At 41.7% G+C, this 18,191-nt stretch overlaps 2 protein-coding genes across 2 annotated transcripts in view; both read left to right on the top strand.

Annotated features, from left to right (window-relative positions):
- LOC116356528 (collagen alpha-1(XI) chain-like) overlaps positions 1 to 6,515 on the top strand; it is a 61,445-nt gene extending 54,930 nt beyond the window's left edge. Inside the window, exons 15-21 of the mRNA XM_031802244.1 lie at positions 4,810 to 4,863; positions 5,157 to 5,201; positions 5,446 to 5,499; positions 5,627 to 5,671; positions 6,054 to 6,107; positions 6,232 to 6,276; positions 6,426 to 6,515. Of these exons, the coding sequence (XP_031658104.1) occupies positions 4,810 to 4,863; positions 5,157 to 5,201; positions 5,446 to 5,499; positions 5,627 to 5,671; positions 6,054 to 6,107; positions 6,232 to 6,276; positions 6,426 to 6,515 (387 nt within the window). The remainder of the gene's footprint in view (positions 1 to 4,809; positions 4,864 to 5,156; positions 5,202 to 5,445; positions 5,500 to 5,626; positions 5,672 to 6,053; positions 6,108 to 6,231; positions 6,277 to 6,425) is intronic.
- A 148-nt stretch (positions 6,516 to 6,663) lies between these two features.
- LOC116356536 (collagen alpha-2(IX) chain-like) lies at positions 6,664 to 12,842 on the top strand. The gene is made up of 9 exons (XM_031802278.1): positions 6,664 to 6,698; positions 6,809 to 6,862; positions 11,126 to 11,170; positions 11,334 to 11,387; positions 11,510 to 11,617; positions 11,713 to 11,766; positions 12,008 to 12,061; positions 12,263 to 12,307; positions 12,714 to 12,842. The coding sequence occupies exons 1-9, from the start codon at positions 6,666 to 6,668 to the stop codon at positions 12,798 to 12,800; spliced, it is 534 nt and encodes a 177-aa protein (XP_031658138.1). The 5' UTR covers positions 6,664 to 6,665; the 3' UTR covers positions 12,801 to 12,842.
- The last annotated feature ends 5,349 nt before the right edge of the window (positions 12,843 to 18,191 follow it).

Below are 18,191 nucleotides of genomic sequence, written 5' to 3'. Positions count from 1 at the left end.
TGCTCTCCATCCAACCTCACTGAGCTCGAGCTGTTTTGCAAGGAGGAATGGGAAAAAATTTCAGTCTCTCAATGTGCTAAACTGATAGAGACATACCCCAAGCAACTTACAGCTGTAATCGCAGCAAAAGGTGGCGCTACAAAGTATTAACTTAAGGGGGCTGAATAATTTTGCACGCCCAATTTTTCAGTTTTTGATTTGTTAAAAAAGTTTGAAATATCCAATAAATGTCGTTCCACTTCATGATTGTGTCCCACTTGTTGTTGATTCTTCACAAAAAAATACAGTTTTATATCTTTATGTTTGAAGCCTGAAATGTGGCAAAAGGTCGCAAAGTTGAAGGGGGCCGAATACTTTCGCAAGGCACTGTAAATAACAGTATGGGGATGAGGAAGTTGGATGGGCTATTTACATATGGGCTATGTACAGGTACAGTGATATCTGAGCAGCTCTGACAGCTGATGCTTAAAGCTAGTAAGGGAGATATGAGTCTCCATCTTCAGTGATTTTTTCAGTTCGTTCCAGACATTGATAGCAGAGAACTGGAAGGAAAGGTGGCCGAAGGAGGAATTGGCTTTGGGGTTGACCAGTGAAATATACCTGGTGGAGCGTGCGCTACGGGTGGGTGCTGCTATGGTGACCAGTGAGCTGAGATAAGGTGGGGCTTTACCTAGCGAAGACTTATAGATGACCTGGAGCCAGTGGGTTTGGCGATGAATATGAAGCGAGGGCCAACCAACGAGAGCATACAGGTCGCAGTGGTGGGTAGTATATGGGGCTTTGATGACAAAACGGATGGCACTGTGATAGACTGCATCCAATTTTCTGAGTATATTGTTGGAGGCTATTTTGTAAATGACATCGCCGATGTCAAGGATTGGTAGGATGGTCAGTTTTACGAGGGTATGTTTGGCAGCATGAGTGAAGGATGCTTTGTTGCGAAATAGGGAGCCGATTCTAGATTTAATTTTGGATTGGAGATGCTTAATGTGAGTCTGGAAGGAGAGTTTACAGTCTAACCAGACACCTAGGTATTTGTAGTTGTCCACATATTCTAAGTCAGAAGTCAGAGTAGTGATGCTGGACGGGCGGGCAGGTGTGGACAGCGATCTGTTGAAGAGCATGCATTTAGTTTTACTTGTAAAGTAGCTGGAGGCCACGGAAGGAGAGTTGTATGGCATTGAAGCTCGTCTGGAGGTTGGTTAACACAGTGTCCAAAGAAGGGCCAGAAGTTTACAGAATGGTGTCGTCTGCGTAGAGCTGGATCAGAGAATCACCAGCAGCAAGAGCAACATCATTGATGTATACAGAGAAAAGAGTCGGCCCAAGGATTGAACCCTGTGGCACCCCCATAGAGACTGCCAAAGGCCCGGACAACAGGCCACTGAACTCTGTCTGAGAAGTAGTTGGTTAACCAGGCGAGGCAGTCATTTGAGAAACCAAAGCTGTTGAGTCTGCCAATAAGAATGTGGTGATTGACAGAGTCGAAAGCCTTGGCCAGGTCTATGAATACAGCTGCACAGTATTGCCTCTTATCGATGGCGGTTATGATATCATTTAGGACCTTGAGTTTGGCTGAGGTGCACACATGGCCTACTCGGAAACCAGATTGCATAGCGGAGAAGGTACGGTGGGATTCGAAATGGTCTGTGATCTGTTTGTTAACTTTGCTTTCGAAATCTTTAGAAAGGCTGGGTAGGATAGATTTATGTCTGTAGCAGTTTGGGTCTAGAGTGTCTCCCCCGTTGAAGAGGGGGATGACCGTGGCAGCTTTCTAATCTTTGGGGATCTCAGACGATATGAAAGAGAGGTTGAACAGGCTAGTAATAGGGATTGCAACAATTTTGGTGGATCATTTTTGAAAAGAGGGTCCAGATTGTCTAGCCTGGCTGATTTGTAGGGGTTCAGATTTTGCAGCTCTTGAAAAGGCACACAGCTGTCTATATAAGGTCCCACAGTTGACAGTGCATGTCAGAGCAAAGAACAGTCAGAGCAAAGAACACAGTGGCCTCCAACATTCTTAAATGGAAGAAGTTTGGAACCACCAAGACTCTTCCTAGAACTGGCCGACCGGCCAAACTGAGCAACCGGGGGAGAAGGGCCTTGGCCAGGGCAGTGACCAAGAACCCAATGGTCACTCTGACAGAGCTATAGAGTTCCTCTGTGGAGATGGGAGAACCTTCCAGAAAGACAACCATCTCTGCAACACTCCACCAATCAGGCCTTCATGGTAGAGTGGCCAGACAGAAGCCATTCCTCAGTAAAAGGCACATGACAGCCCGCTTGGAGTTTGCCAAAAGGCACCTAAAGACTCTCAGACCATGAAAAACAAGATTCGCTGGTCCGATAAAAACATGATTGAACTGAATGCCAAGCGTCACGTCTGGAGGAAACCTAGCACCATGCCTATGGTGAAGCATGGTGGTGGAAGCATCATGCTGTGGGGATGTTTTTCAGCGGCAGGGACTGGGAGACTAGTCAGGATCGAGGCACAGATGAACGGAGCAAAGCACAGAGAGATCCTTGATGAAAACCTGCTCCAAAGCGCTCACAACCTCAGACTGGGGCGAAGTTTCACCTTCCAACAGGACAACAACCCTAAGTATACAGCCATGTCAACACAGGAGTGGCTTCGGGACAGGTCTCTGAATGTCCTTGAGTTGCCCATCCAGAGCCCGGACTTGAACCCAATCAAACATCTCTGGAGATACCTGAAAACAGCTGTGCAGCAACACTCCCCATCCAACCTGACAGAGCTTGAGAGGATCTGCAGAGAAGAATGGGAGAAGCTCCCCAAATATAGGTGTGCCCAGCTTGTAGTAGAAGTCGACCGATTATGATTTTTCAACGCCAATGCCGATTATTGTAGGACCAAAATAAGCCGATACCGATTAATTAGACTATTTATTTATTTATTTGTAATAATGACATTACAACAATACTAAATTAACACTTTTATTTTAACTTAATATAATACATCACTCAAATAAATGTATCCTCAAATAAATCATGAAACATGTTCAATTTTGTTTAAATAATGCAAAAACAAAGTGTTGGAGAAGAAAGTAAAAGTGCAATTTGTGCCACGTAAAAAAGCTAACGTTTAAGTTCCTTGCTCAGAACATGAGAACATATGAAAGCTGGTGGTTCCTTTTAACATGAGTCTTCAATATTCCCAGGTAAGACGTTTTAGGTTAAGGTTATTATAGGAATTATAGGACTACTTATTTCTATACCATTTGTATTTCATATACCTTTGACTATTGGATGTTCTTATAGGCACTTTAGTATTGCCAGTGTAACAGTATAGCTTCCGTCCCTCTCCTCGCTCCGACCTGGGCTCGAACCAGGAGCACATCGACAACAGCCACCCTCGAAGCATCGTTACTCATCTCTCCACAAAAGCCTTTGGCACCTGGAAGAGCAAGGGGAACAACTACTCCAAGTCTCAGAGCGAGTGACGTTTGAAACGCTATTAGCGTGCACCCCGCTAACTAGCTAGCTATTTCACATCGGTTACACCAGCCTAATCTCGGGAGTTGATAAGCTTGAAGTCATAAACAGCGCAATGCTTGAAGCATTGTGAAGAGCTGCTGGCAAAACGCACTAAAGTGCTGTTTGAATGAATGCTTATGAGCCTGCTGCTGCCCACCACCGCTCAGTTAGACTGCTCTGTCAAATATCAAATCATAGACTTAATTATAACATAATAACACACAGAAATACGAGCCTTAGGTCATTCATATGGTCAAATCCGGAAACTATCATTTTAAAAATAAAACGTTTATTCTTTCAGTGAAATACGGAACCGTTCCGTATTTTATCTAAGGGGTGGCATCCATAAATCGAAATATTCCTGTTACATTGCACAACCTTCAATGTTATGGCATAATTATGTAAAATTCTGGCAAATTAGTTCGCAACGTGCCAGGCGGCCCAAATTGTTGCATATATCCTGGCTCTGCGTGCAATGAACGCAAGAGAAGTGACACAATTTCCCTAGTTTAATATTGCCTGCGAACATTAATTTATTTTAACTAAATATGCAGGTTTAAAAATATATACTTGTGTATTGATTTTAAGAAAGGTGTTGATGTTTATGGTTAGGTACACATTGGTGCAACGACAGTGTTTTTTTTACGAATGTGCTTGTTAAATCACCCGTTTGGCGAAGTAGGCTATGGTTCAATGACAAATTAACGCAGGACAAGCTAGATAAACTAGTAATATCATCAACCATGTGTAGTTAACTAGTGATTATGTTAAGATTGATTGTTTTTTTTGATATGTTTAATGCTAGCTAGCACCTTACCTTGGCTCCTTCATGCACTCGCGTAGGTAGTCAGCCTGCCACACAGTCTCCTCGTGAAGTGCAATGTAATCGGCCATGATCGGTGTCCAAAAATGCCGATTACCGATTGTTATGAAAACTTGAAATCGGCCCTAATTAATTAGCCATTCCGATTAATCGGTCAACCTCTAGCTTGTTGTGTCATAGCCAAGAAGACTCGAGGCTGTAATCGCTGCCAAAGGTGCATCAACAAAGTACTGAGTAAAGGGTCTGAATACTTATGTAAATGTGATATTTCAGTTTTTTATTTTTAATAAATGTGCAACATTTCTAAAAAGCTATTTTTGCTTTGTCATGATGGGGTATTAAGTGTAGATTGATGATGAAAAAAACACATTTAATTAATTTTAGAATAAGGCTGTAATGTAACAAAATGTGAAAAAAGTCAAGGGGTCTGAATACTTTCCAAAGGCACTGTATGTATAATGCGTTATAATGTATTTTATAATGCCTTATAGGGCCTTATTGGAGCCAAGGGCCCAAGAGGACATATTGGAGAAGTGGGCGAGAAGGTAAGACTCAAGTATGATTGCTGACTATTGTTCCTTTATTACTGAATTAGTCACACTGAATTAAAGTCAACCCCAGTCCCCAGTCTTCACTGGTCTAGATTATTATTTGGAATATGCTGCCCCTTAGTGGAAAGATGAAGTACTATGAGAGCTGAATGCCCTGCTTGTACAGTTCACATCAAATGTTTTTACTCATATTCCTGTAATGCTCATGTATGCATTTTACTGAAGGCTTTTGTGTTGATAGCCCTCTCTATTGAGAGCTTAACATCGGAACTTTGTGTGTCCTGTAGGGCTCTTTTGGTTTACCAGGCCGTCCCGGTTATGTTGGTCCACCAGTAAGTGTTTCTCTCGCTTTATGTGTCCAAATAGCACCTGTTTTCCCTTTATAGTGCACCATTTTTTTACCAGCACCTTATGGACCCTGGTCAAAAGTAGTGCACTAAATAGGGAATAGGGTGCCGTTTGAGATGTGTCCACTGTTTCTTTTCTTTCAAGCTGCCTTTTTTGGTTTGCACCCTAATTTTCACCCCTTTGACATACTTTGTAAAAGGTCTAACCCTATGTCTGTCTTTTCTTCAGGGGCCTCAGGGAGTCAGAGGGTTCACAGGCTCAGAGGGAAACCCTGGACCTGATGTGAGTGACCCACAGTAACAATACTACACCTTGTTTCAGATTTACAGATTCAAACATTTCTGAATACTTTAGGGTGTTATTCATCAGTAATTGAGTGTGTCACTGACTTGTGTTTGTGACTCTCCAGGGGGAGGCTGGGTTTGATGGGCCTCCAGGGCCTCCTGGGACAGTGGTGAGTAGACAGCAAACAAGGCTGTACCTTCCATACACTCTTAGAAAAAAGGGTTCCAAAAGGATTCTTTTAGAACCCTTTTGGGGTCCATGTAGAACCCTCTGTGGAAAGGGTTTTGCATGGAACCCAAAGGGGTTCTGTCTGGAACCAAAAGGGTTCTTTCTACCTGGAACCAAAAAGTGTTCTTCAAAAGGTTCTCCTGTGGGGACAGCCGAAGAACAATTTAAGGTTCTAGGTATCACCTTTTTTTCCCTAAGAGTGTACTACATGTATGTATTCAAACATACAGTACAGCACAATATCATAATGGGCCCCAATTCCTAATGCTATGTCACTCATCCCATATCATATCACTCAGTGTGTATATTCTTGTTTTGTGTAGGGAGCCACTGGTTTCACAGGCCGTGTTGGCGATCAGGGAGTTAACGGCTCACAGGTGAGGGGACATTTTGACCCCAGAAGATGAGGGTCTTCCCATAATTTTTTCGTTAACTACTTTACTGGTAGCTCTTTCTGAATATGTCAGCCTTCACCAAAGGTAGCCTGCATTTACCTTCTAGGGAGAGTTGGGGCCTGTTGGAGTCATCGGCCCCAGAGGCCCCCAGGTAAGAGGAGGCGCTTGCTTGTTGTGTTTTCTTGCCTAAAGTTGGGTCACATTTAACAGATCTCAATGCTCGTAAGACTATACGGGAAATATTACACACATACTATACAACATGTTTTAAAATGACCTGTTTTCTATTTATTTCACCAGGGACCCCAGGGTTTAGATGGCGAGAGTGGGCCTCCAGGACTCAGGGGAATCCAGGTCAGTCTCACTCAGCTGCACAGTAATGTTCCCTAACTTGGGACCAGATTCCTAACTTGGGACCAGATGATTGACTAATTTGGAAACATATCTTTTTCAGAGGGATTTCTCATCATAATAATATATAATATCAGGGGGTTAAAGGTCATCTGTACTGTTTTCATATTTTCACAGGGACAGCCTGGGATGAGTGGTGCCCTTGGTCCGAAAGGTGATCCTGTAAGTCTCTCCTCTCTTCTCTCGTAAAGTTAATTCTGCTCTAGTAAATAAATGACTATAAATGTCTCTCTCCAACCCCCTCTTTTCCTTCCTTTCTCTGTCTTCCTCAGGGGCCTATGGGGACAATGGGTATCCGGGGTGAGCCAGGGTTCGAGGGGCCCATGGTGAGTAGCATAGTACCCAGTGGACTGACCACCTAAACCCCACTCTTCCTTCCAGAGACACACACACATAGCAACCTCACAGTACCTGTCACTTAAAGCTAGAGTCCTTAATTAAAACAATAACAAAGTGGTTACCCCGCCAGTGTTTTGGTAAAAAGCTGAGGGAAAGATCTAGAGAGTAATGTAACCACTTTAAAATTCATAGACAGAGCTATCGATGCAAGTACTGACCATCCATTATATCAAAATGATAGTAAAACATTTTTTTAGGCTATACAGTGTTTGTTTACATTTACTGTTCATTGTTTACAAACATAGTAAAACAAGCTTATATTTTGTGTTCTGATGGGGTAATAAATTGAACTAGGCTGATGATGTATTTATAAGTTGTATGTAGCAACTAAGGATTCCAGTTTTAAGTCACAGCATCAGGCTACTGATGATACTACTCAGTGTGTATCCCATTTCCTACATATTGAAGCTTTTATGTGTTGTGGAGCGCTGATCTTAGCTAATGGATGAAAGCTCTATCCTCAAGCTGTATGATCTTCTGATAGCCTTATCCTGTAGCTTAAGAGAGTAACCCAAATATTGTGACTAAAATATTTGTCAAAAACCTATTTTTAGTGGCAAATTACAAGACTATAACTGACTAAATAGACCCAGAAAAAAAAAAAAAAAAAGATTTTTCATTTCTGTTCACTAATATGAGATGTGACGGATACTAAGTTGACAATAGTTTTTTGGAGAGATTGAGAGCTTTTCAGTAATAAGCTCAATTAATATTAGCAGCACAGATGCGCAGCTCAGTTCTGTTCAGCAGTGGGATGGACACACCACATTCGCTAGCAATAGCTATACTGTAGATAACAACCTGGGGCACGTTCAGTAGGACACAACATTTTGGAACATTCAGATAGAAATATGATATGTAGAACAAACATGCCTCTCTGTGATGTTGAATAAGGAATCATGTATACTTTGCGTACTGCTGATCACGTCCCAGGTCGTTAGCTATAGCTAGCTAATGAGGTAACATGACTGAACAAGGTGTAGTATAAACAAAATGTTAACGGTCCAGTCCGCAAGTCTCCTAGTTTTTAGAACGGCCCACGATATGCTTTATGAATGTAAAATGCAGCCCGCCAATGCACAATACAAAGAAAAAAACATTATGCGTCATATCTTTTGAACGGTTGGGCTAGAATCAAGCCGTTTTCTCAGAGGAAAAGATGGAGACTTGGCTACGTTGGCTACAGAACCTGGAGCAAATGCAGTGGGGAAAGTGGGAGGGTTAAGACTAAAATTCATGGACTTTCTGTCTGCAACATTCAAGAACGTTTTGCAGCTGAACGTAGTCCTGGCAACATTACCAGTAGCCTATATGCTAACATTTGGTGGCACAGAAAGGAAGGAGAAGGAACAGTAAACCATTTGTTGACTAAATTCCTCTTGCCACTACACTGTATCTGACTGCGTTAACAACTTTATTTTGGGTTAATGGGGACCCAATAAGTCAGACTTGAGCACTTGGACCAGGACTTGAGCACTGGGACTCGGAGTTCAGCCATAGGGACTCGTCACTGGACTCGTGACTCGACCATTGGTGACTTGGACTTGGAGCACAGGGATTTGGGACTCGATTTGGACTCAAGGTTTAAGTCACATCACTGGGCGAAACATTGACTCCCATTCAAAGTCATTAGCCCTCTTTTTACTTTTGGACACCAATGCGGCTTCGGCGTCTGTGGAACATTGATAACAATCGTAATGCCACAACCGAGTGGCGGAGGTGCAACCCATACTACTTTGTCAATACTTTTTGTTGAGCGTGAAAAACCCAGCAGCCTTGCAGTTCTTGACAGCAACGTTGCAGTTCTCTACTACTATACCCTGTTCAAAGGCACTTCAATCTTTTGTCTTGCCCATTCACCCTCTGAATGACACACATATACATTCCATGTCTCAGTTGTCTCAAGGACTTAACATCGTTCTTTAACCTGTCTCTTCCCCTTCATCTACTCTGATTTATAGTGAATTGAACAAGTTTAACAATAAGGGATCATAGATTGCACCTTGATTCACCTTGTCAGTCTGTCATGGAAAGAGCAGGTGTTCTTAATGCTTTGTACACAGTGTATATGTTTGTGATACAGTATTTCTGCTGTTGGGAAGAGAATAGGATGTTATGCAGGAAACTATGTTTGTAGGACAAGGCTATGCATGTTTGTGCACAAGACAGGGATTTGTGTTTAGTATAGGTTTAATGAGGCAATACAAATGTGATGTGACTAAAATGAAAGGGCATTAAGTTGACTAAAATGCCCCCCAGACTAGACTATATCTAAAAAATATCCAAAATGAACACTGGTCTGAAAGATGAACACACTGTATCTCTGTGTGATATTAAACGCCCATTTGGAGAAGTTGTAAACTGCTAGATTGCCATAGTGTAGAAACCCATCCCCAGGCGGTTTGCATGTGAGTTTAGCTGTTATCCAGATGTCCTCTAAGGCCAGTGGTTCTCAAACATTTTTTTGTCCCGTACCCCTTCAAACGTTCAACCTCCAGCTGCGTACCCCCTCTAGCACCAGGGGCAGCGCACTCTCTAATGTTGTTTTTTGCCATCATTGTAAGCCTGCCACACACACACACACACACACACACACACACACACACACACACACACACACACACACACACACACACACACACACACACACACACACACACACACACAATACATTTATTAAACATAAGAATGAGTGTAAGTTTTTGTTACAACCTGGCTCGTAGGAAGTGACAAAGAGGTCTTATAGGACCAGGGCACAAATAATAATATAATAATAATCAATCATTTTGCTCTTCATTTAGCCATCTTACATATTAAACCTTATTTGTTCATCAAAAAATTGTGAATAACAATGAGGTTAATGAGAAGGGTGTGCTTGAAAGGATGCACATAACTCAATGCAATGTTGGGTTGTATTGGAGAGAGTCTCAGTCTGAAATAATTTTCCATACACGTCTGTGCCTGTATTTAGTTTTCATGCTAGTGAGGGCCAATAATCCACTCTTACATAGGTACGTGGTTGCAAAGGGCATCAGTGTCTTAACAGCGTGATTTGCCAAGGCAGGATACTCTGAGCGCAGCCCTATCCAGAAATCTGTCAGTGGCTTCTGATTAAATTAAATTTTCACAGAACTGCTTGTTGCAAGTTCGATGAGGCTCTCTTGTTCAGATATCGGTAAGTGGACTGGAGGCAGGGCATGAAAGGGATAACGAATGCAGTTGTTTGTGTCGTCCATTTCGGGAAAGTACCTGCGTAATTGCGCACCCAGTTCACTCAGGTGCTGGTTTCCAGTGGTTCGCAGAAGAGAATGTCTTCCTTAATTGACCCCCCATAAACGTAATGGACAGGAGCTGTGCCAGGCCCGCCACGTCTGTTGACTCATCCAGCTGTAACGCATATAATTCACTGGCTTGTACGTGAAGCAGTAATTGTTTCAAAACATCTCCTGCCATGTCACTGATGCGTAGTGAAATAGTGTTGTTTGATGAAGACATTGTCTGTATAGTTTTGTTGGCCTTTTCCCTCAGCATTGTCCCAGCCATATCCACGGCAGCAGGAAGAATTAAGCCCTCCACAATAGAATGGGGCTTGCCTGTCCTAGCCACTCGGTAGCTCACCGTATAAGTCGCTTCTATTCCCTTCTTATTAATGTTATCTGTTGCTTTTAGACGTCTTACTACTCGAAAGTCATCTTTATTCTCGCTTATTTTTCAAATTGTCATGTTTCGTTTCTAAATATCTGCGCAAGAGTGAAGGTGTCCTGCGAAAGAGTAATGGTTAATGTGATTCAATGTTAATTATTTGACTAGGCTACCTGTATTTGACATTGTGTTGTTATTTCGCTGAACACTAGATGGTTTAATTTTATTTTTGGCAGTGAAATGAGGCTACTCAGGCGAGAAAAAAAACTAACTTTACCAAATGTATAGCCCTGTTGGAAAATATAAATGTATTAAATATAAATGTGAGGAAAAAAGGTTTTCAGTCTAGTCAGTTTACATTGTCAGTCAGTATGGCTGAAGTGTGGCTATAGATTAGACAATGAGATCATCATGAAAGGGAAGATTTTGTGAAATATTTCTGGAGTTTTGGAGCCATGATGTGATAGGCGTCTATCTACTTGAAGCATGAAAATCTAACTATAAGGAACTAACACTTCAATCCCTTCTCTGTCATTCTTTGATTGAAGGGGCCACTGGGAACACAAGGTCTAAAGGGTTTCCCTGGAATTACTGTAAGTACTGCTTCTGCGTTTTACTGAAATACATTTTGAATTAGAAATAATACATTGTTGTATTGTCCTTAGATTGATTCAAAACACTTTGAAGAATCAGGTTGCATGCTTTTCAACTACTTACTGTACCTGCAGTCCTCTGACTCCTCTCTGACCTCCACAGGGTAAGAGAGGACCAGACGGGGACAAAGGGGACCCTGGACCGAAGGGGGAGAGAGTAAGAACCCAGCCTCTGGAGACGTGTAGACATTCAACAAAACTAAAACTCTTGATTCATACTTTTTGACATCTAAATTATGAGTTACACATTTGTTTTCTCTCTCTCGTTCTATCTCTCAGTGTGTTCAGGGTGCTTCAGGCATCCAAGGGCCTCAGGGAGAGAGTGGTCCTAGTGGCTTCCCTGGCTTTACAGGGCTCAATGGTCAACCTGGCACTAAAGGCATTGGGGTAGGTCGTCTCCCTGCCTTATCACTGTATCTACAGTTATATAGACTGCTACTTTACCACTGGAAGACTGATGGATTTTGTGTCTCCTCTTTTAGGGGGAGAATGGAGAAACTGGCCCTCAGGGAAAACTGGGCAGAGATGGGCTGAAGGTCAGAGAAGACTTAAATTAATGCATTATAGTGAAAGTAACATTTAGATTGTCATTCTTTCATCAGCCTGCCTGTTAAGATTGGTCAAAATGATGATAAAACTGTGGATTTCATGTCCTAAAATGTGTGTCCCAAATGGCACCCGATACCCTACAGTATATAGTGCACTACTTTGAGTCCTGTAGGAGGTGCCATTTGGGAAACAGCTATAGTCTCATAAAAAATGTCTGTTTCTCTGAAGGGGAATAGGGGTCCAGATGGGCGCCATGGCCAGCCTGGACACAGAGGGACCAAGGTAGGACACTCCTATTGAATGTGTTTATGAGGGTTGGAAAATTCTGGGAACTTTCACAAAATGTCCATGTTATCCAGAATTTCTGGGATTTGGAATTCTACAGGGATTTTTATTCAACCTTAGTATTTAGTAAAGCGTGATTTTAGTCCTGCTCTTGATATTTGAATGGTAACCTGATTGGCACTGCCTTCTTCTACCCAGGGTCGCATCGGACAGAGAGGGCATGATGGCCAGCCTGGTTCACTGGTAAGCACATACCATGCACAGACAAACACTAGTGGAGCCATCTACTTGATCAATTTGCAGTGAAAAACACATCAATATTCTTGACAAATCAGATATACAGTATACACCTCAATGGGCAACATCTGTGATTGTCAGAACAGCAGATCTGTGGTGTGTGTGCAGATAAGTGGCAAAACACTTAATACTAACACTTCTGCTTGGTGATGAAGAGTATCCAAGGCTGTATGGGCTTATCTAATGGAGCTGACTAAAAGCTAGTGTGAATTACCGTCCATCATCCCACTATTGACCCCCCCCCCCCCCCCCCCCCCGCCACCTTGGTGAATACTGTAGGCTGCTGAATATTACGTATTACGTAATCACAGTACACTTATTATGAGTGTGTGTGTGTACTTGTCTCCAACAGGGTTTGCCAGGCCCACCTGGGACAGAGGGACCAGAAGGAAAGCCTGGTACACAGGTTCCCATTCTATATCATATTTCAATACCATGATCACACCCCTGAAGACACTGAGCTTGTATACAGTGCCTTGCAAAAATATTCACACCCATTGGATTTATTCACCTTTTGTGTTACAAAGTCTAATTAAAATGGATTTAATTGTATTTTTTTGTCAACAATCTACACAAAATACTCTGTAATGTCAAAGTGGAAGAATGAAAAAAAACACAAATAATTATATATAAATTAAATAACTAAAATATAGTCAGCTCCCTGAGTCATTCAGCTCCCTGAGTCAATACATGTTAGGAACACCTTTGGCAGCGATTACAGCTGTGAGTCTTCTTAGGTAATTCTCTAAGTGCTTTTCACACTTGGATTGTGCAATATTAGCCCATTAATCTATTCATAATTCTTCAAGCTCTTTCAAGATGTAGGGGATCATGGCTAGACAGTCATTTTCAAGTTGATTTAAGTCCAAACTGTAACTTGGCCACTCAGGAACATTCACTGTCTTCTTGGTGAGCAACTCCAGTGTAGATTTGGCCAAGTGCTGTAGGTTATTGTGCTGCTGAATGGTGAATTGCTCTCCGAGTGTCTGGTGTAAAGCAGACTGAAGCGGGTTTTCCTCTAGAATTTTGCCTGGGCTTAGTTCCATTTCTTTTTATCCTGAAAACCCCCAGTATTTTCTGATGTCAAGCATACCCATACCATGATGCAGCCCACACCATCTTGAAAATAGGGAGTGTTGTGTTAGATTAGTCCCAAAAATAAGACTTTGCATTTAGGCCAAAAAGTGTATTTCTTTGCCGTGTTTATTCTGTATATTTGTATTCTTCTTTTCGCTCTGTCATTTAAGTCATTTGTGGAATCACTACAATGTTGTTGATCCATCCTCAGTTTTCTCCCATCACAGCCATTGAACTCTGTAACTCTGTCAATCACCAATGGCTTCATGGTATTTGTATTTTATTACGGATCCCCATTAGCTGCTGCCAAGTCAGCAGCTACTCTTCCTGGGGTCCAAACAAGATTAAGGTAATTACATACAAAATAAAACAGTACATCACACAACACATTATTACATACTACTCTACCACAACATATCTTCAAAAATCTATAATACAGCAATATTGAAATGTACAGTGCGTCTTAGCATGTGTGTGGTATGCGTGTGCCTTTGTGTGTGTGTGTGTGTGTGTGTGTGTGTCTCTTCACAGTTCGCAATTTTCCATAAGATGTAGTTTTATCAGATTTTTAAATGTGATTTTACTGCTTGCATGAGTTACTTGATGTGGAATAGAGTTCCATGTAGTCAAGGCTCTATGTAGTACTGTGTGTTTCCCATAGTCTGTTCTGGACTTGGGGATTGTGAAGAGACCCCTGGTGACGTGTCTTGTGCGGTATGCATGGGTGTCTGAGCTGTGTGCTCATCATTTAAACAGACAACTCAGTGCTTTCAAGATGTCAATGCTTCTCACAAAGACAAGTAGTGATGCAGTCAATCTCTCCTCTACTTTGAGCCAGGAGAGATTGACATGCATGTTATTGGGGCGGCAGGGTAGCCTAGTGGTTAGAGCGTTGGACTAGTAACCGGAAGGTTGCGAGTTCAAACCCCCGAGCGACAAGGTACAAATCTGTTGTTCTACCCCTGAACAGGCAGTTAACCCACTGTTCCTAGGCTGTCATTGAAAATAAGAATTTGTTCATAACTGACTTGCCTGGTTAAATAAAGGTAAAAAAATAAAAAATGATGTTAGCTCTCCATGTACATTTAAGGGCCAGCTGTTCTGGGCCAACTGTAATTAACCTGTGTCCCTCTTTGTGGCACTTGACCATATGGCTGGGCAGTAAACCAGGTGTGACAAAACATGTGGCTGTTGGACTTGTTTTGTTAATAGTGATGTCAAGAAACATAGCATTGTTTTATTATACTCTCCCCATCTTAGCTACTGTTACATATATTTGTTTTGTACATGACAGTTTTATAATCCAGGCTTACTCCAAGCAGTTTATTCTCCTCAATGTGTTCAATTTACACATTATACATTACAATATGTGGTTGAGGTTTAGGGTTTAGTGAATTATTTGTCCCAAATACAATGCTTTTACTTTTGAAATATTTAGGACTAGCTTATTTCTTGCCACCCATTCTAAAACTGACGGCAGCTCTTTGTTAAGCATTTGCAGAGATTTCACTTGCTGTGATAGCTGACTTGTATAGTGTTGAGTCATCAGCATACATAGACACACAGGATTTACTGAGTGCCAGTTGGCAGGTCAATAGTAAAGATTGAAAAAAAAGTAAGTGGCCTAGACAGCTGCCATGGGGAATGCCTGACTCTACCTAAATTATGTTGACAAGGCTTCCTTTAAAGAACACCCTCTGTGTTCTGTTAGACAGGTACCTCTTGATTCACGACATTGCAGGAGATGTAAAGACATAACACACTTACTTGTGAAGACATCAAAACTATGAAATATCACATGGAATCATATTAAATGACTAAAAATATATTTTAGATTTTAGATTCTTCAAAGTAGCCACCCTTTTCCTTTTGGCATTCTCTCAACCAGCTTCACCTGGAATGCCAACAGTCTTGAAGGAGTTCCCACATATGCTGATCACTTGTTGGCTGTTTTTCCTTCACTCTGCAGTCCAATTGGGTTGAGGTCGGGTGATTGTGGAGGCCAGGTCATCTGATGCAGCACTCCATCACTCTCCTTCTTGTTCAAATAGCCCTTACACAGCCTGGATATGTGTTTTTGGTCATTATCCTGTTGAAAAAACAAATGATAGTCCCACTAAGCCCAAACCAGATGGGATGGCGTATCGGTGTGGTAGCCATGCTGGTTAAGTGTGCCTTGAATTCGAATTAAATCACAGACAGTGTTACCAGCAAAGCAATCCACACCATCACACGTCCTCCTCCATTCTTCGCGGTGGGAACCACATCTGCGGAGATCATCCATTCAGCTACACTACGTCTCACAAAGACATGGTCGTTGGAACCAAAAATCTCAAATTTGGACTCAAAAGACAGATTTCCACCGGTCTAATGTCCATTGCTCGTGTTTCTTGGCCCAAGCAAGTCTCTTATTATTATTGGTGTCCTTTAGTAGTGTTTTTTTTGTTTGTTGCAATTTGACCATGAAGGCCTGATTCACACATTCTCCTCTGAGCAGTTGATGTTGAGATGAGGTGTGTCTTGTTACTTGGAACTCTGTGAAGGATTTATTTGGGCTGGAATCTGAAGTGCAGTTAACTCTAATGAACTTATCCTCTGCAGCAGAGGTAACTCTGGGTCTTCCTTTCCTGTTGCGGTCCTCATGAGAGCCAGTTTCATCACAGCGCTTGCTGGTTTTTGCGACTGCACTTGAAGAAACATTCAAGGTTCTTGACATTATCTGGATTGACCATCATGTCTTAAAGTAATGATGGACTGTCATTTCACTTTGCTTATTTGAGCTGTTCTTGCCATAATATGGACATGGTCTTTTACCAAATAGGTCTATCTTCTGTATACCACCCTACGGTACCTTGTCACAACCGAACTGATTCGGTCAAACACATTAAGAAGGAAGGAAATTCCACAAATGTACTTTTAACAAGGCACTCCTGTTAACTGAAATGCATTCCAGGTGGCTACCTCATGAAGCTGGTTGAGAGGATGCCAAGAGTGTGCAAAGCTGTCATCAAGGGAAAGGGTGGCTACTTTGAAGAATCTCAAATATAAAATATAACACTTTTTTGGAGACATGATTCCATACTGTATGTGTTATTTCATAGTTTTGATGTATTCACTATTATCCTACAATGTTGAAAATAGTAAAAATAAAGGAAAACCCTGGAATGAGTAGGTGTGTCCAAACCTCTGACTGGTACTGTATATTTTTACAGCAGCAGATTAACAAAACAGCTCCCACAATCTTCTTATTATAATTTTCTTTCAGCTAATCATCAGTTATTTGTGTAAGTACTGGACATGTTGAGTGCCCATCCCTATTAGTGTGATGAAAGTTGTTGTACATTTGTTTACTGTGGAATAGCACTGTATCTGGTCAAACACATTTCTTTCCAAAATTTGGCTAAGAGTTGGTAACAGGTTGTTGGTCAGCTGTTTGAGCCAGTAAAGTGTACTTTGCTATTATTGGGAATTACATTTGCTTCCCTCCAGGCGTGAGGGCACATACTAACTTGTAGGTTTAGATTAAAGAGATGGCAAATAGGAGTGGCAATAATATTATAGTCCACTATCATCCTCATTAATTTTCCTTCCAAGTTGTCAGACCCAGGTGGCTTGTCATTGTTGGCAGACAACAATACATTTTTCACCTCTTCCACACTCACTTTACTGAATTCAAAATTACAAATCTTGTTTATCATAATTTGGTCAGTTACGCATTGAGGTGTAGGTTCATAAGTTATTGTTGGCATGTCATTAAAGTAATATCTGCCAATATCAGTGGGTTTTGTGATAAATGAGCCATCTAATTCAATGAATGATGAAACTGAGCTCGCCTTTTTGCCCAACATTTCATTTAAGATGCTCAAAATCTTTTTACTATTATCCTTTATATCAGTTATCTTAACAGTTTTTTTCTTCGTTTTATTTAGTTTAGTCACACGATTTCTCAATTCACAGTATGTTTACAAATCGGCTGTGCAGCCAGACAGTGTGTCAGTTTGGATGGGGAGCGTCGATGCACAGCTATTTTCAAGTCTCTTCAGAGATGTTCGATCGGGTTTAAGTCCAGGCTCTGGCCAAAGGTGCCTTTTGGCAAACTCCAAACGGGCTGTCATGTGCCTTTTACTGAGGAGTGGCTTCCATCTGGACGCTGTATCACCTGATTGGTGGAATGCTGCAGAGATGCTTGTCCTTCTGGAATGTTCTCCCATCTCCACAGAGGAACTCTGGAGCTCTGTCAGAGTGACCATCAGGTTATTGCTCACCTCCCTGACCAAGGTCCTTCTTCTCCAATTGCTCAGTTTGGCCTGGCGGCCAGCTCTAGGAAGTCTTGGTGGTTCCAAACTTCTTCAATTTAAGAATGATGGAGGCACTGTGTTCTTGGGGACCTTCAATTCTGCAGTAATGTGTTGGTACCCTTCCCCAGATCTGTGCCTCAACACAATCCTGTCTCGGAGCTCTGCGGACAATTCCTTCAACCTCATGGCTTGGTTTTTGCTCTGACATGGACGGTCAACTATGGGACCTTATATGGGACCTTATATAAAAAGATGTATGCCTTTCCAAATCGTGTCCAATCAATCGAATTTACCACTTCTCCAATCAAGTTGTAGAAACATCTCAATGATGATCAATGTAAACAGAATGCACCTGAACTCATTTTCGAGTCTCATAGCAAAGGGTCTGAATACTTTTTATGTTGTATACATTTGCAAAAATGTCTAAAAAACTGTTTTTGCAAAATGTGGAAAAT

Source organism: Oncorhynchus kisutch, linkage group LG23 (assembly GCF_002021735.2).
Source record: "Oncorhynchus kisutch isolate 150728-3 linkage group LG23, Okis_V2, whole genome shotgun sequence".
NCBI lineage: Eukaryota > Metazoa > Chordata > Actinopteri > Salmoniformes > Salmonidae > Oncorhynchus > Oncorhynchus kisutch.
This window is presented reverse-complemented; position numbering and strand designations above follow the sequence as displayed.

What these genes read in the sequence shown, in the direction of transcription:
- LOC116356536 (XM_031802278.1), top strand. Translation starts at nt 6,666, where the DNA reads ATGAGTGGTGCCCTTGGTCCGAAAGGTGATCCT. An exon ending in CTGGACACAGAGGGACCAAG is followed by an intron (nt 12,062 to 12,262) that starts GTAGGACACTCC and finishes TCTTCTACCCAG; the next exon opens with GGTCGCATCGGACAGAGAGG. An exon ending in ATGGCCAGCCTGGTTCACTG is followed by an intron (nt 12,308 to 12,713) that starts GTAAGCACATAC and finishes TGTCTCCAACAG; the next exon opens with GGTTTGCCAGGCCCACCTGG.